Raw genomic sequence first — 12,769 nt, 5'->3', positions numbered from 1 at the left:
TCGGAATAAGCCCGTCCAGGAACTTGACCATATCTTGACCTTCCTTTCCCTCAGGGATTCCAATGAAACGAACATTATTACATCTGCTTTGATTTTCCATATCGTTTAATTTATCCCACACCTGATCCATATCAGATTTGTGGCCGGCTGGTTAGTCTGCAGCTTTTTTTCTGGCTGCTTCGAGACTCGATTCGCTTTTCAGCCTCATCCATTCTTGTGATCAGGGTGGAAAGTTTCACTTCCATAGATGTGATCGCTCGACGTATTTCTGTGAGGCTTTTCACGTCGGTTGAGGTTTACGTTAGCACTGCATAAATGTTCGCAATATCTTGACCTACACCCTGAGGCGCACTGTCATTCCTGACCGGACCCCCACCATCTTGCTCTTGAGAAGTGTCAGACGCGTTTGACCGTAAATGCTTTTTAATGTACCCACAGGCCGACGATTTTGAATTCTTTGACATCCTACACTCCCAGTGCAGTTTAATAGTTAAACAAAATCAGTTCTCACTGAGTAATATTGATTGATAATTGTAGCAAAGTGGAATGGAGAATGCCACAAGGCTGCTTCCACTTGCATAGGCAGCATCACATGACTCTGCCCACAGTTTTTCCACAACCAAGAACACAACAATGTCTGGGGACCTTACTTTACTCTTTTCGCTGGTTAAAAGCAAACTACAGTTACAATAGTACCACTTTCAGTGTTGCAGCAGTATCCCAGCCACTTTCTCTGTCTCACTGGCCGCGACGATTACGCATGTCGTAGAGGCAGGGACCATGCAAATGACACTACACTGTGGTGTTACAATATAGCAGATTTTAAAACGAGTCGTTTGTGCAGGGTGGAAACAGTAAATGCTCTTTTTGGACTAAAAGTTCTAAAACTTACATTATGCTTTTGTAGTAAAATAAACACGTGTCTAAATATAAAGGAAAATTTTATTCCTCATGTCATGACCCTATTAAGTTGGAATATTTTAAGGTTTAAACCTTCATGTTTTATTAATTACATTTTGTTAAACACAATTCAGTTTGATGGAATTTTGTTGTGGAATTGAAATGTTAAATCTTAAAAATAGGCAAAAATCTTTTTTGAATGTACAGGTTCCTTTTTTGTATGCTGTGAAAAAAAAACAGTAATCTTGATATTATATAGACAACAAGTTTGCAAAATTAAATAATTGGCTTTTTTTGTCATTTTAAGTTAAAAAAAAATAAAAATAAAAAAAATGATTGAACAAAGGTCTAGAATATAACAACAGTTGTTAAAATTGTTTGGGTAAATCACCTGGATGTTAAAGAAACCTGCCAAAAACTTCTAGCTTCTATTACTGTTTTATTATTGCAAAAGTTTATTAGTAATGCTTTAAAAAGTCTTTAGTTACTAGCTGTTTGCTGTTTCTTCTAGACATACACCCATCCAGCAAAAAATTGTTAATCTACCAATAAACACTGAATTTGATTCAGTTCTATCTTCTAATTCTTAAAGCAGGTATGGTTTATTTTAGGCTTTTGCTGGCCTTTTATAATGCAGTAAGTTGCTGTGAGCATCAAAACTGCTCAAACTCTAGACCACAAAAAAATCCCCTGGACTATATCCACTATTTCGCTGTCATTTGTCTTTGGGTTACGTAATCGAGCAGCTCCCCGCAGTCAGAGGTTGCATATAAGCAAAAATCACATTAGCTCTCTTCTCTGACCTATTATCCTCCTGTCACATGACGACAGCAGTATTTTGGAACAATGAAACACCTGTCCAAACTTCCTATCAAGTTGACATGAACAACCCAGAGGGCTGGGCTTTTTAAGAGGTAGATGTCCCACATTTTGAGTTTTGGGGGAGCTGTGATGCAGACTATCTCTGTGAATTGACACAGTGGGATTTCGGATGTCTTTTGTTGCTAATTTAAGGAGTTTCCTCTCCAATACCCCCCAAGAATGCCCACGTTTCAGGCAGTCAGTGAAAATGTCTCTTCACATAAAACAGAGAACCCTCTTATGGCTACACAGACTTTAATTAGGTTTGCATTATAGTATATTTTTACTCAAATCTAGATGATCTGCTTTCGGTTTGAGGGTCAAATGCAGAGAAATGGCTTTGCTGTAAAATCAAACTAGTCGTTATTAGCTAGTTTCTTAATGGCATTTCGCAATATTGTGCTTTTAAATGACTTTATCCGCATCTGAAAAGAATACAGTAAACAAGTGTTTTGTGATCTAGATCTGATGGAACATTGAGTTTGGAGTTATTTGACCCATTCTTTAACTTTTTCCTGTTAAAAAAGGGAGTTTTAAAGTTTTGCAATGAGACTCATCTCTCTTGATAGTTGGAAATACGTTTCGTATTGAAACAAACTAACCCTAAATGAACAGTTTAATACTGCTGAGATCATGTAATGTGTCAAGAAAGAAATGTTTTGCCTGCTTTCACCCTGTGTATTGGTGTTAAATAGCAGACTTTCACTTAATTTCTTCTCAAGGTCTTGCATCATGCCGGGCAAATTTTACAGGCTACGTTGCTTTTTTACTTTTTTCTTTTCATAAGGAAATGCACCACTTTTGAATTAGAAGTCATTTGTATCTGTTCTGCTTGTATGATCCCCCATTTCATCAGATATCTTGATAATTTTTCTAACCTGACTGTTGCATTACAGGGAGAGTTAGAGCGTCAACTCCTGCAGGCAAACCCTATTCTGGAATCCTTCGGGAATGCCAAGACAGTGAAAAATGACAACTCTTCACGCTTTGTAAGTTGTTCTATTCGGACTAATGTAATAGTACCATCCTTGTTTTTCCAACTGTAACATTACTTGAAATAAAGGGAAAAGCCAAACTGTTTTGCTGTTTTTATGTTTGTAGCCATTTTGGACAGGATATTGGACACATAGCATTTGGAAAGATCTAACCAGGCACACTGCCACCCAAATCCAAATTCAGCACTCTGAAAGAGTTTGAAATGTTTTTTTCTATCTTGCATCAGCTAATCTGGCCAGTTGAATGAGATTAAGCTGGCACGTGTCAAAGTCAGCAGAAACTTTTAAAGATGCAAACAAATCAAAAGCCACAGAGGAATTTTGATTCTTCAGGTCCTCCTGTAGGTAATTATTTTGGGGGCATTTGCATTAAATGATGCTTTAAGTCCAGATCCCTTTAAGCAGGGCTGTTTAAACATGCTGCATATCACGCACACACAAGCCACTCACATGAAATAGTCCATCATCTGGCTGTTCAAATGGATTCATGGAAATGTTGATTAGGCCCATAACAAATGATAGTTACATGACACAAAGGTATGTTTTTAATGAGCCTGACCATTATAACTACAACCAGGTATTCGTTTTTTAACAGGGCAAGTTTATCCGCATCAACTTTGATGTAACCGGTTACATTGTGGGGGCCAACATTGAAACCTGTATCCTGAATTGATATCAGTTATATCATGTTTCAGCAGTGATAAGTTGTACATGTCTTGATGAGAAAAACTTGTGGCACTTCCTTCCTTTATGCAAACATAAGCTTACTATTTAAGATTAAGTCTACTAATGATATGACAAGCGAAGTTGAGCTGTAAATGAGAACTTTTTATGAGAAATAGTCCTTAACTTGGTCTGTAAGATCTTCTTGAGAAGTCCAGGGCCATTCGCCAAGCCAAAGATGAACGCACCTTCCACATCTTCTACCAGCTGTTGGCTGGTGCTGGGGAACATCTCAGATGTGAGTATATCTTTTTGCATGTGGGCATTTCCTGTGTAATTAATTAGATATTCTAACACTGTGTGAATGCATCTGAGTGCGTATGGTGAGTATGTAGCAGTGTGGTGTCTGCAGAAGGTAGAAGTTTTATTAATGCTCTTGTTCCCCTGACAGCTGATTTACTCCTAGAGGGCTTCAATAACTACCGGTTTCTCTCCAATGGTAACATTACCATTCCTGGCCAACAGGACAAGGACAATTTTCAAGAGACCATGGAGGCCATGCATATTATGAGCTTTTCCCATGATGAAATCTTATGTAAGGATACATGGAACTCACAAACGTACAGGGGTGATTCTCACATAACCTGTCAAGAAAATGTCCTACTTCTATTATACTCCAAAATCAAAAGAAGCAAATAAGTAAAATAAGTTTTATATGTAAAACATTTACTTTCACACTTTTTACCCTCAATGGATGGTCACTTTGAGATTCTCATTACTGCAATGTAAAATAAAATGACATATTTCAGTTGTAAAGTGTTTATACATCATAGTAGTACTCTCTGTACTGCCTTTCATTTTTGCTGATTTTAATTAAAAATCATTGTACAACAACAACTTTTTTTATTTTTTATTTTTTTATTATATATATATATATATATACTGTTATACAGGAAAAACTACTATGTTAATGTAATGAGAATCATCATTGAAAACAATGGGAAAAGTAAAAGTAAACTGTTTTCTAAAGTTTCCTAAAAATAATGTCACAATGCAAAAAACAACAACAATCTTAATGTTCCTAAATGTTGGCTTCATTTTCTTTATGCAAAATATGATGTAACATTTTTCTGTTGATTTGGGAATAAATATGCCCAGGATATTTTCTTGAAAGTTTTCTTTAGAATTGCACACATTTACCTAAACAGGACATGCCATACAATAGACTTCCATTGTTTTTTTTTTTTTGTGTGTTTTTTTTATATTAAACAAATTAAAATTAACTGAGCTGTTTCTCTGTCACTGCAGCAATGCTGAAGGTGGTATCGGCTGTTCTGCAGTTTGGCAACATTGTGTTCAAGAAGGAGAGAAACACAGATCAGGCCTCTATGCCAGAAAACACTGGTACCACAAACACTCTCTTTATACCACACTGAAGTGTTTGATAGATCGCAAACATACATGAAGAAGTCCTGAGTAGACCCCTGAGAATGTTTTTTGATTGATAACAATGATATTTCCTTTCATACATGGGCAGGAAGCCTCTATGTGCTTGTTACGCAATTTAATTACAACTTAAAGTTGCCGCATAAAATTTCTGTGCCTCTAACGGCACCCAATGGAGTAATAATTGTTCCTAAAATTCCTAAAAGGTTTGCCAAACACTCTCTGTCTTCCATTGTGTGGTCAAACAAGTAGCCCTGGCCCAAATTTGAGCCATTAGTTGAGCCATAATTCTTATGTTGGGCCGTTGGGCCAACAAACAGGTAACAATTCTAAAGTTGGCACAGAAGTTACTTACTGTTAATATTTTGGATTTGTATAATTCATATTTTATTGCCAGAGATGATAATACTTTTTTCAGTAATGGAAAGTCTGATGAAGTATTTGAAGTTGAACTCTAAATCTATTGGCAGTGCACTAGTATTAAAGTGAGTAGAATCCAGACTACCCTCCGATCTCATCCCTGCACCAGATGGTTTTGAGCAGTTCTGAGCTGGTCTGTTTTGACAAATTACACCTAACTTCTCGGGCTCCCGTGCTGACAGCTTGGATGGTTCTTTGGATACATTTCATATGACAAGAAAATACTAGAATAGTTGTGTTAAGTTGCATTAAATCAAACATGTTTGAGCCTCAAAAGCAACCAGCATTTTATTGTGATGGTGCACTCCAGTGAGCTTATTTCAATTGAAGTTTTTATCATCACTGTTCATAGACAGATATGGAGAGTTTTGTCTGTTCAAGCCACTAAGTTGTTTCATTCACGACTTGAGGCTCGGAAAATTATAGTCCTGCCGGTGGTCCTAAGGGGGAAACGTTGGTTTGTCTTGCTGCTAAATGAGCAGCACTGGTTTTAGAAAGTCAATAAATTGTAATAATGGCCATACTCAGGAGTAAATGTGTCTCATAATAACTTCTCTCACCACCTTTTAAGTCCATGCAAGCAGCTGCTAAAATCTTGTGAACAGAAAAATAATGTCACCATTTTTGGTGAGTCTGTATTAGTGTTTGAATATTTGCTCCTCTGTTTTCCAGCTGCTCAAAAGCTTTGCCACCTGCTTGGCATGAATGTCATGGAATTCACACGTGCCATTCTGTCCCCGAGAATCAAAGTGGGCAGAGACTATGTACAAAAGGCCCAAACTAAAGAACAGGTAATGAACTGTTCCCTTCTCACTGTACATCTGTCAGATCACCCACTCTCTCATCTATGAAACAATATTTTCATTAGTCATCACATGTTAGCACTTGCTTTGGGCTGATCTTGAGTCAGTGCTGTCATTTGCACTTCACATTTCCTTTTCACCTCTGTGTCCATTTACAACAATAGGCTGTTCCTTTCCTATCATAAAAAAAAAAAAAAAAGCCCTCATAACTGTGAGGGATGTGCACGAGTAGTTGATTAATAGAGTACTCATTCAGCTTCAAATATTTAACTAGTAAAAACACTTCTTGAATATTGCAGTTTGATTTTCCTTTGAGCCTTTGCCTGCCATGGGTATTGATGAAACTGCTTCTTTCACCTAATTCCTGCCGTTGCAATCTTGTGGACCCAATAAATGAAAATTCTGTCATTACCTAAAGTGATTGTATTGTTTCAGAAGACCTGGAATCTATGTTTCTAAGAAATAATGAAAATGTCTTTTTGTCATTTTTGAATCTAGATGATGTGGATTATGCATAGTGCTCATTTGTTCATAAGAAAAACAGGTTTAAAGGTTGAACTGAAATTCTAAATTCAAGTAATCCATCACTCTCTATATTTTTTTAATGGATCAGAGTACTTGACTACAAAATTACTCAAAATGGCCATCCCGAATAACTGTTCCAATCCAACAAGACTGATGCTATTGGTATTTACTTTAGATTCCTGCTATTCCAAACTGCTCAATAGCGGGCAGACCAGCATGCCTTTAAAATAGAGAAATAATTGACACTAACAAATGTGTTTTCTAATTGGATTTCTCTGTACTTCTCAAAAGTAAATATTGCTTACACTTTTATAGCATTATTTTATACAACCGTAATCTGTAAATAGTTTAATGCATATTGTTTGTATTACATTGACCTTGTTCCTCTACAGGCTGACTTTGCAGTGGAGGCCCTGGCCAAGGCCACATACGAAAGGTTGTTCCGTTGGCTTGTTCACCGCATCAATAAAGCTCTGGACAGGACCAAGCGCCAGGGAGCTTCCTTCATTGGCATCCTGGACATTGCTGGCTTTGAGATATTCCAGGTATAATACTCTGCTGTCTCTGCTCTAAATCATAGGCATGAATCGGCATACTGCAACAAGTCAGAGGGTTTATGATACGGTTGATGTGACTTCCTAAAAATCCAGGGAATGCAAAAACTTGATAGTACTGGGGAAAAATGAAAAATTGATTATGAAACTGACTGAATGGGAAAAAATAGAGGACATCACATAAAACATGAGGCTTAGTTCTAATATCCATTAAAAAGAAAGGAGAATGATTGACTGTGCCAGACCTTATTTTCAAAAAGTTTCAGTAGCTTCACCATAAGATGCATCTGCTGAAATGAGGTGTAATCAAATTATGAAATAGTTAGAATGAAATGAAGGTATAAAGAAACTAGTATAATTGGATAACTGCAGAACACAAATAGCAAATAAAACACAAATATTCAATTCTGGTCAAAGAGTCAATTTAACATGTTCTGGGACTAAAAATGAATGAGTATTTGTATTGCTCTCTCCATCTCTTGGCAGTTGAACTCATTTGAACAGCTCTGCATTAACTACACCAACGAGAAGCTTCAGCAGCTTTTCAACCACACCATGTTCATCCTAGAGCAGGAGGAGTACCAGCGTGAAGGCATCGAATGGAGCTTCATCGACTTTGGCCTTGACTTGCAGCCCTGCATTGACCTCATCGAGAGACCGGTGAGCTTTCATCTCAACACTTTTTTGCACACATCCATATTTGTAATTGCATTTGAATTTCTTATTCTAGGTTACTAAAAATATTTTCTACCCCAAGCATTTACTGAATATAATGTTAGTTATTGTTGCCACAGTAGAGAATGCTGTCAAGAAAGGGGCTTTTAGTGTTGTACTTTTTGACTCTTCTGTAAATAAACAATAGTTTTGACATGGTAACATTCCTAGGCAAATCCTCCTGGTGTGTTGGCTCTGTTGGATGAGGAGTGCTGGTTTCCTAAAGCCACTGATAAAACATTTGTGGACAAACTGGTGCAAGAGCAGGGCACTCACACCAAATTCCAGAAACCACGGCAGCTGAAGGACAAGGCTGATTTCTGCATCATTCACTATGCTGGCAGGGTAAGTCTGCATTCATAATGACGCAATACAACTGATTCACTTTTTGTTCTATACAGTCCTTTTGACTTTCTTTTGTGGAACACAAAAGGAGAAGTTTGGCAAAATGTAGTTTAATTTTTGATCCATTTGTAAATTATGTAGAATGATTAGATAATGAAGAATTTAATTTGAATTATTTGGTGAACCAGCCATTTAAACTTAACTGAAGTTCTGTGTAATGGCTATATTTTATATTGCAAGTCTGTTGTCAGTGTTCTTTTCCCAGTAAAAAAAAATGGAATGCATCTTAAATTTATGTTATTGGATTTAGTCTGGCCATACTGGCTTGCAGTGGAAGACTATGTTGCTGTCTTCAAGCATAGCAGCATCCAGCTGTGGTATGTGGAATCCGTAGGCCACATCTGTTTCAGATCATCAGGCCGTTTGCAATAGTAACTTGACACTGTATGAAAGGGGGAACTTTTGGTTTTTCACTCCCTTTGAGCTCTATTTAGGTTAAAAGCCTGAAAATTTGATGTTGCTTTGTTTGCTTTTGTATAAGTGGGGAAAAAAGTTAATTGATGCTCGAAGCTACTTTCAGTAGTTGCATAACAGTATATAACCCCTGGCAAAAATTATGGAATCACCACACTTAGAGGATGTTCACCCAGCTTTTTTTAATTCGTAGCAAATAAACAAATCACAGATATGACACAAAACAATTTTTGTTTAATAGCTGAACATTCTGGCTTCGTGAAACATCCCTCAAACAAATTAAATTACATTATTTTAATTAATGCCATATTATTTTCCAGATCAAGTAGAGGTAAAAATTATGGAATCACTCAATGTTAAGGAAAAAATTATGGAATCACCTTGTAATTTGCATTTCTGAAACAAATACCGGCACAAGTCTAAAAATGAGAATTAGTCTGCGGTTAAAAGAGAGTGCTTACAGACCTTAACGAGCTGTTGGACTTGGTTAATTGAAAGGAAACATGGCCCCAACAAGAGAGTTGTCAATTGAAAAAATGGAAAGGATTATAAAACTCCTTCAGAAAGGAAATCCAACTCCGAGTGTGGCAAAAGAAGTTGGTTGTTCCCAGTCAGCTGTGTCTAAAATTTGGTGCAAGTATAAACAAAATGGGAAGGTTATAAAAGGAAAACATAAAGGTAGACCAAGGAAGACTTTAAAGCGTCAGGATAGAAAACTCAAAGCAATATGCCTTGAAAATAGAAAATGCACAACAAAACAAATGAAAAACAAATGGGTGGAAACAGGAGTCAATGTTTGTGACAGAACTGTAAGAAATCGGCTGAATGAAATGGGATTTACATATAGAAAAGCCAAACAAAAACCAGCACTAACACCTAAACAGAAGAAAACAAGGCTACAGTGGGCTAAAGAGAAGCAATAATGGAGTGTGGATGATTGGATGAAAGTGACATTCAGTGATGAATCACGAATCTGCATTGGCCAAGGCGATGATGCTGGAACTTTTGTCTGATGCCATTCTAATGAAACATAAAGATGACTGCCTGAAGAAAATAAACAAATTTCCCCAGTCATTTATGATTTGGGGTTGCATGTCAGGTAAAGGACCAGGGGAGATGGCAATCATTACCTCAACAGTCAATGCACAGGTGCACATTGAAATTTTGGACACTTTTCTCATTCCATCGATAGAAAATAGGTTTGGTGATGAAGTCATTTTACAGGTTGATAATGCATCTTGCCACAGAGCAAAGAGTGTTAAAGCTTTTCTTCAGGAAAGGCGTATCAACTCAATGGCATGGCCAGCAAACAGTCCGGATCTCAATCCAATTGTAAATTTATGGTGGAAATTGAACAAATTTGTCCATGACAAGGCTCCATCCTGCAAAGCTGATCTGTCAACCCCTTTTCGAGAAAGTTGGAACCAGCTGGATGGAGAATATTGTTTTTCATTAGTGAAGTCCATGCCTCAAAGAATTTAGGCCATCATAAAAGTCAGAGGAGGAGCAACAAAGTACTAATTGTGAATTTTTTTTTTTAATTTTGTTTTTATGATTCCATAATTTTTCCCTCAACATTGAGTGATTCTATCATTTTTACCTGTACTTGATCTGGAAAAAAAATATGCCATTAATTAAAATAATGTAATTTAATTTGTTTGAGGGATGTTTTACGAAGCCAGAATGTTCAGCATATCTGTGATTTGTTTATTTGCTAGTAAAAAAGCTGGGTGAACATCCTCGAAGTGTGGTGATTCCATCATTTTTGCCAGGGGTTGTACAAACAGACAATGACAACTAAACCTCTAAATTAAACAGTCCACACTCAAAGATTAAACTGGCTGAACCAGAAATGGCTGAATTCCATCATTCCAATCTTGAGTGTTTTAATGCTCTAACTTGGTGTTTTTCTCCCTCGTCCACTGCAGGTTGACTACAAGGCAGATGAGTGGTTAATGAAAAACATGGACCCTCTAAATGACAACGTGGCCACGCTCCTGCACCAGTCCACGGATAAGTTTGTGGCTGAACTGTGGAAGGATGGTAAGCAGTTTCCTTCTCAAGTGCCTTCCCAACTCCCCTGACATCTGAAACGTTTAACGGGCCAATTTTATGGCTCTGCCCTCCCACTCTGTAAAGAAAGAGACTGTTGTTTTCACTCATTTCACTGTTCAGTATCATGTCTTTTCTGCCATGTAAGAAGTGCTTGTAATGCATTACGGTGGCTTGATACAAATATTTGAACGTAGTAGGGGGAAGACAATTTCCTTACTACTAATTCAGTTGCAAAGGGTTAGTTAGGGCAGGGAAATGTACTTAATTTGCTGTACCATACTGTATACACTATGGTAAGTTTATTTGCAGCTATTGGTGGGCATGAGTTATTTACACATGAGAGTGATGATGGAATATAAAGTAATATGAAATTATAGAGCGGGACGTGTCCCAAACGAGTTAAGACGAGGAATGACATGTTATTAAAGGAATAGTTCACCCAAAAATGAACATTTGCTGATAATTTACTCACCCTCAGGCCATCCAAGATGAGTTTCTTTCATCATCAAAACAGAATTTAAGATTTTTTGAATTTCATTTCAGGCCTGCTCCTTTAAACAATGCAAGTGAATGTACTCCATTTTTTGACGGTCCAAAATGCATATTTATGGTGCATCAAAATAATCCACATGACTCCAGTCGACAAATAAAGTTCTTCTGAATGCAAACGATTGATTATTTTGAGAAACAAAACAATACTTATATACTTATTAACTACAAATGTTCGCTTCCATACATCTCTGTGACGCGCGCTCATGAGATGACATAAGCTCGTTGGTAAGGTCACGCGTGGAGGAGGAGGCAGGTAGCGTGTCATGGTTTACAAGAGAAACTTGCACAGACCACAGACCAAGCGCGATTCACAAACCAAAACAGTCCAAAACAATAAAAAATATAAAATAATTTCCAAATAATAATGGGAAAAAAAAACATTACTGCAGTATATAACCATCCTTTATTTCAGAGCAATGCCGTTGCGTTATCTACTTGTGCTTTTTCTTTAGCAGAAATATATAGGCTATATGACTGTCAGGAATTCAAGCCACACATGTTGTAGTTAGTGAAACCAAGTGCGAGAGCGTTTACTGAGATTCACAGGATTTACAGGGTTTACACAGTGAGATTAATGGTACAGGTGATATCACACAGAAGAGAAGCTTCACAAACTGAAGAGGTAACAGGCGAAACAGCAGGGTAAGCACTAAACAGATATCGATGAAGATCAAGAGCAAATACAGACAGGTAAATAAACACTGCGTGAGAGCAGCACGGTAAAACTAGAGTCCTTTGTGTGAGACTTGACAGTGAAGTGGCATGAAGGTGAGTTATTTATGCAGGCAGTGATGAATGAGTGAATTGAGTGCAGGTGCGGTGAATTAGAAATCGGGTGACGAGAAGCGGAACGCTGAGGGAGGTGTAGAGCCCGAGGGAGGCGTGACAATGACAAAGTTTTCACACATACCTGAGTTCGCTGGAAAAACAACACTGGCACATAAATGAATTTAGATATCGACCCTTTGTTTCTTTCAGTGATCTGAAATCCTCAGGGGTAAAATGTTCACTGCTCACCCTCCAATATTTGAGAGAATGTAGGGATGTACTGATATCCAGGTTCAGCACGATAAGCCAGAGCTTCAATCGCTCATGATCATGTATAGGCAATCGATGAAAAGTTCATATTTTTCCTGGCGTGCGTTTTCTTTGGGGTTTCTGGAGGTGGAAACATCCAGGATACACACACCAAACGACCATTTTGAACAATACACTTATACAAATACAAATCTACAGCAAAGACAATTAAACTTTTGTACAGCGCTCCTCCTGTAAACGATGACGAACTTCCTGCCACCTCCTCCACGTGACGCGTGACCTTACCAACGAGCTTGCGTCATCCCTCTCAGGAGCGCGCGTCACAGAGATGTACGGAAGTGAACATTTGTAGTTAAAAAAGTATATAAGTATTGTTTTGTTTCTCAAAATAATCGTTTGCGTTCAGAAGAACTTTATTTGTCGA

General features: G+C 37.6%; 1 protein-coding gene across 4 annotated transcripts in view; it reads left to right on the top strand.

Annotated features, from left to right (window-relative positions):
* Positions 1-12,769, top strand: part of LOC127449073 (myosin-10-like) — a 91,167-nt gene that overhangs the window by 53,566 nt on the left and 24,832 nt on the right. For all 4 annotated transcript variants that reach the window (XM_051712218.1, XM_051712216.1, XM_051712217.1 and 1 more), the window contains 10 exons: positions 2,658-2,750; positions 3,352-3,415; positions 3,619-3,717; positions 3,871-4,014; positions 4,728-4,823; positions 5,958-6,076; positions 7,006-7,158; positions 7,654-7,827; positions 8,053-8,226; positions 10,629-10,743. In XM_051712218.1, the coding sequence (XP_051568178.1) occupies positions 2,658-2,750; positions 3,352-3,415; positions 3,619-3,717; positions 3,871-4,014; positions 4,728-4,823; positions 5,958-6,076; positions 7,006-7,158; positions 7,654-7,827; positions 8,053-8,226; positions 10,629-10,743 (1,231 nt within the window). The remainder of the gene's footprint in view (positions 1-2,657; positions 2,751-3,351; positions 3,416-3,618; positions 3,718-3,870; positions 4,015-4,727; positions 4,824-5,957; positions 6,077-7,005; positions 7,159-7,653; positions 7,828-8,052; positions 8,227-10,628; positions 10,744-12,769) is intronic.

This window comes from Myxocyprinus asiaticus, chromosome 12, assembly GCF_019703515.2.
Source record: "Myxocyprinus asiaticus isolate MX2 ecotype Aquarium Trade chromosome 12, UBuf_Myxa_2, whole genome shotgun sequence".
Taxonomy (NCBI): Eukaryota; Metazoa; Chordata; class Actinopteri; order Cypriniformes; family Catostomidae; genus Myxocyprinus; species Myxocyprinus asiaticus.
This window is presented reverse-complemented; position numbering and strand designations above follow the sequence as displayed.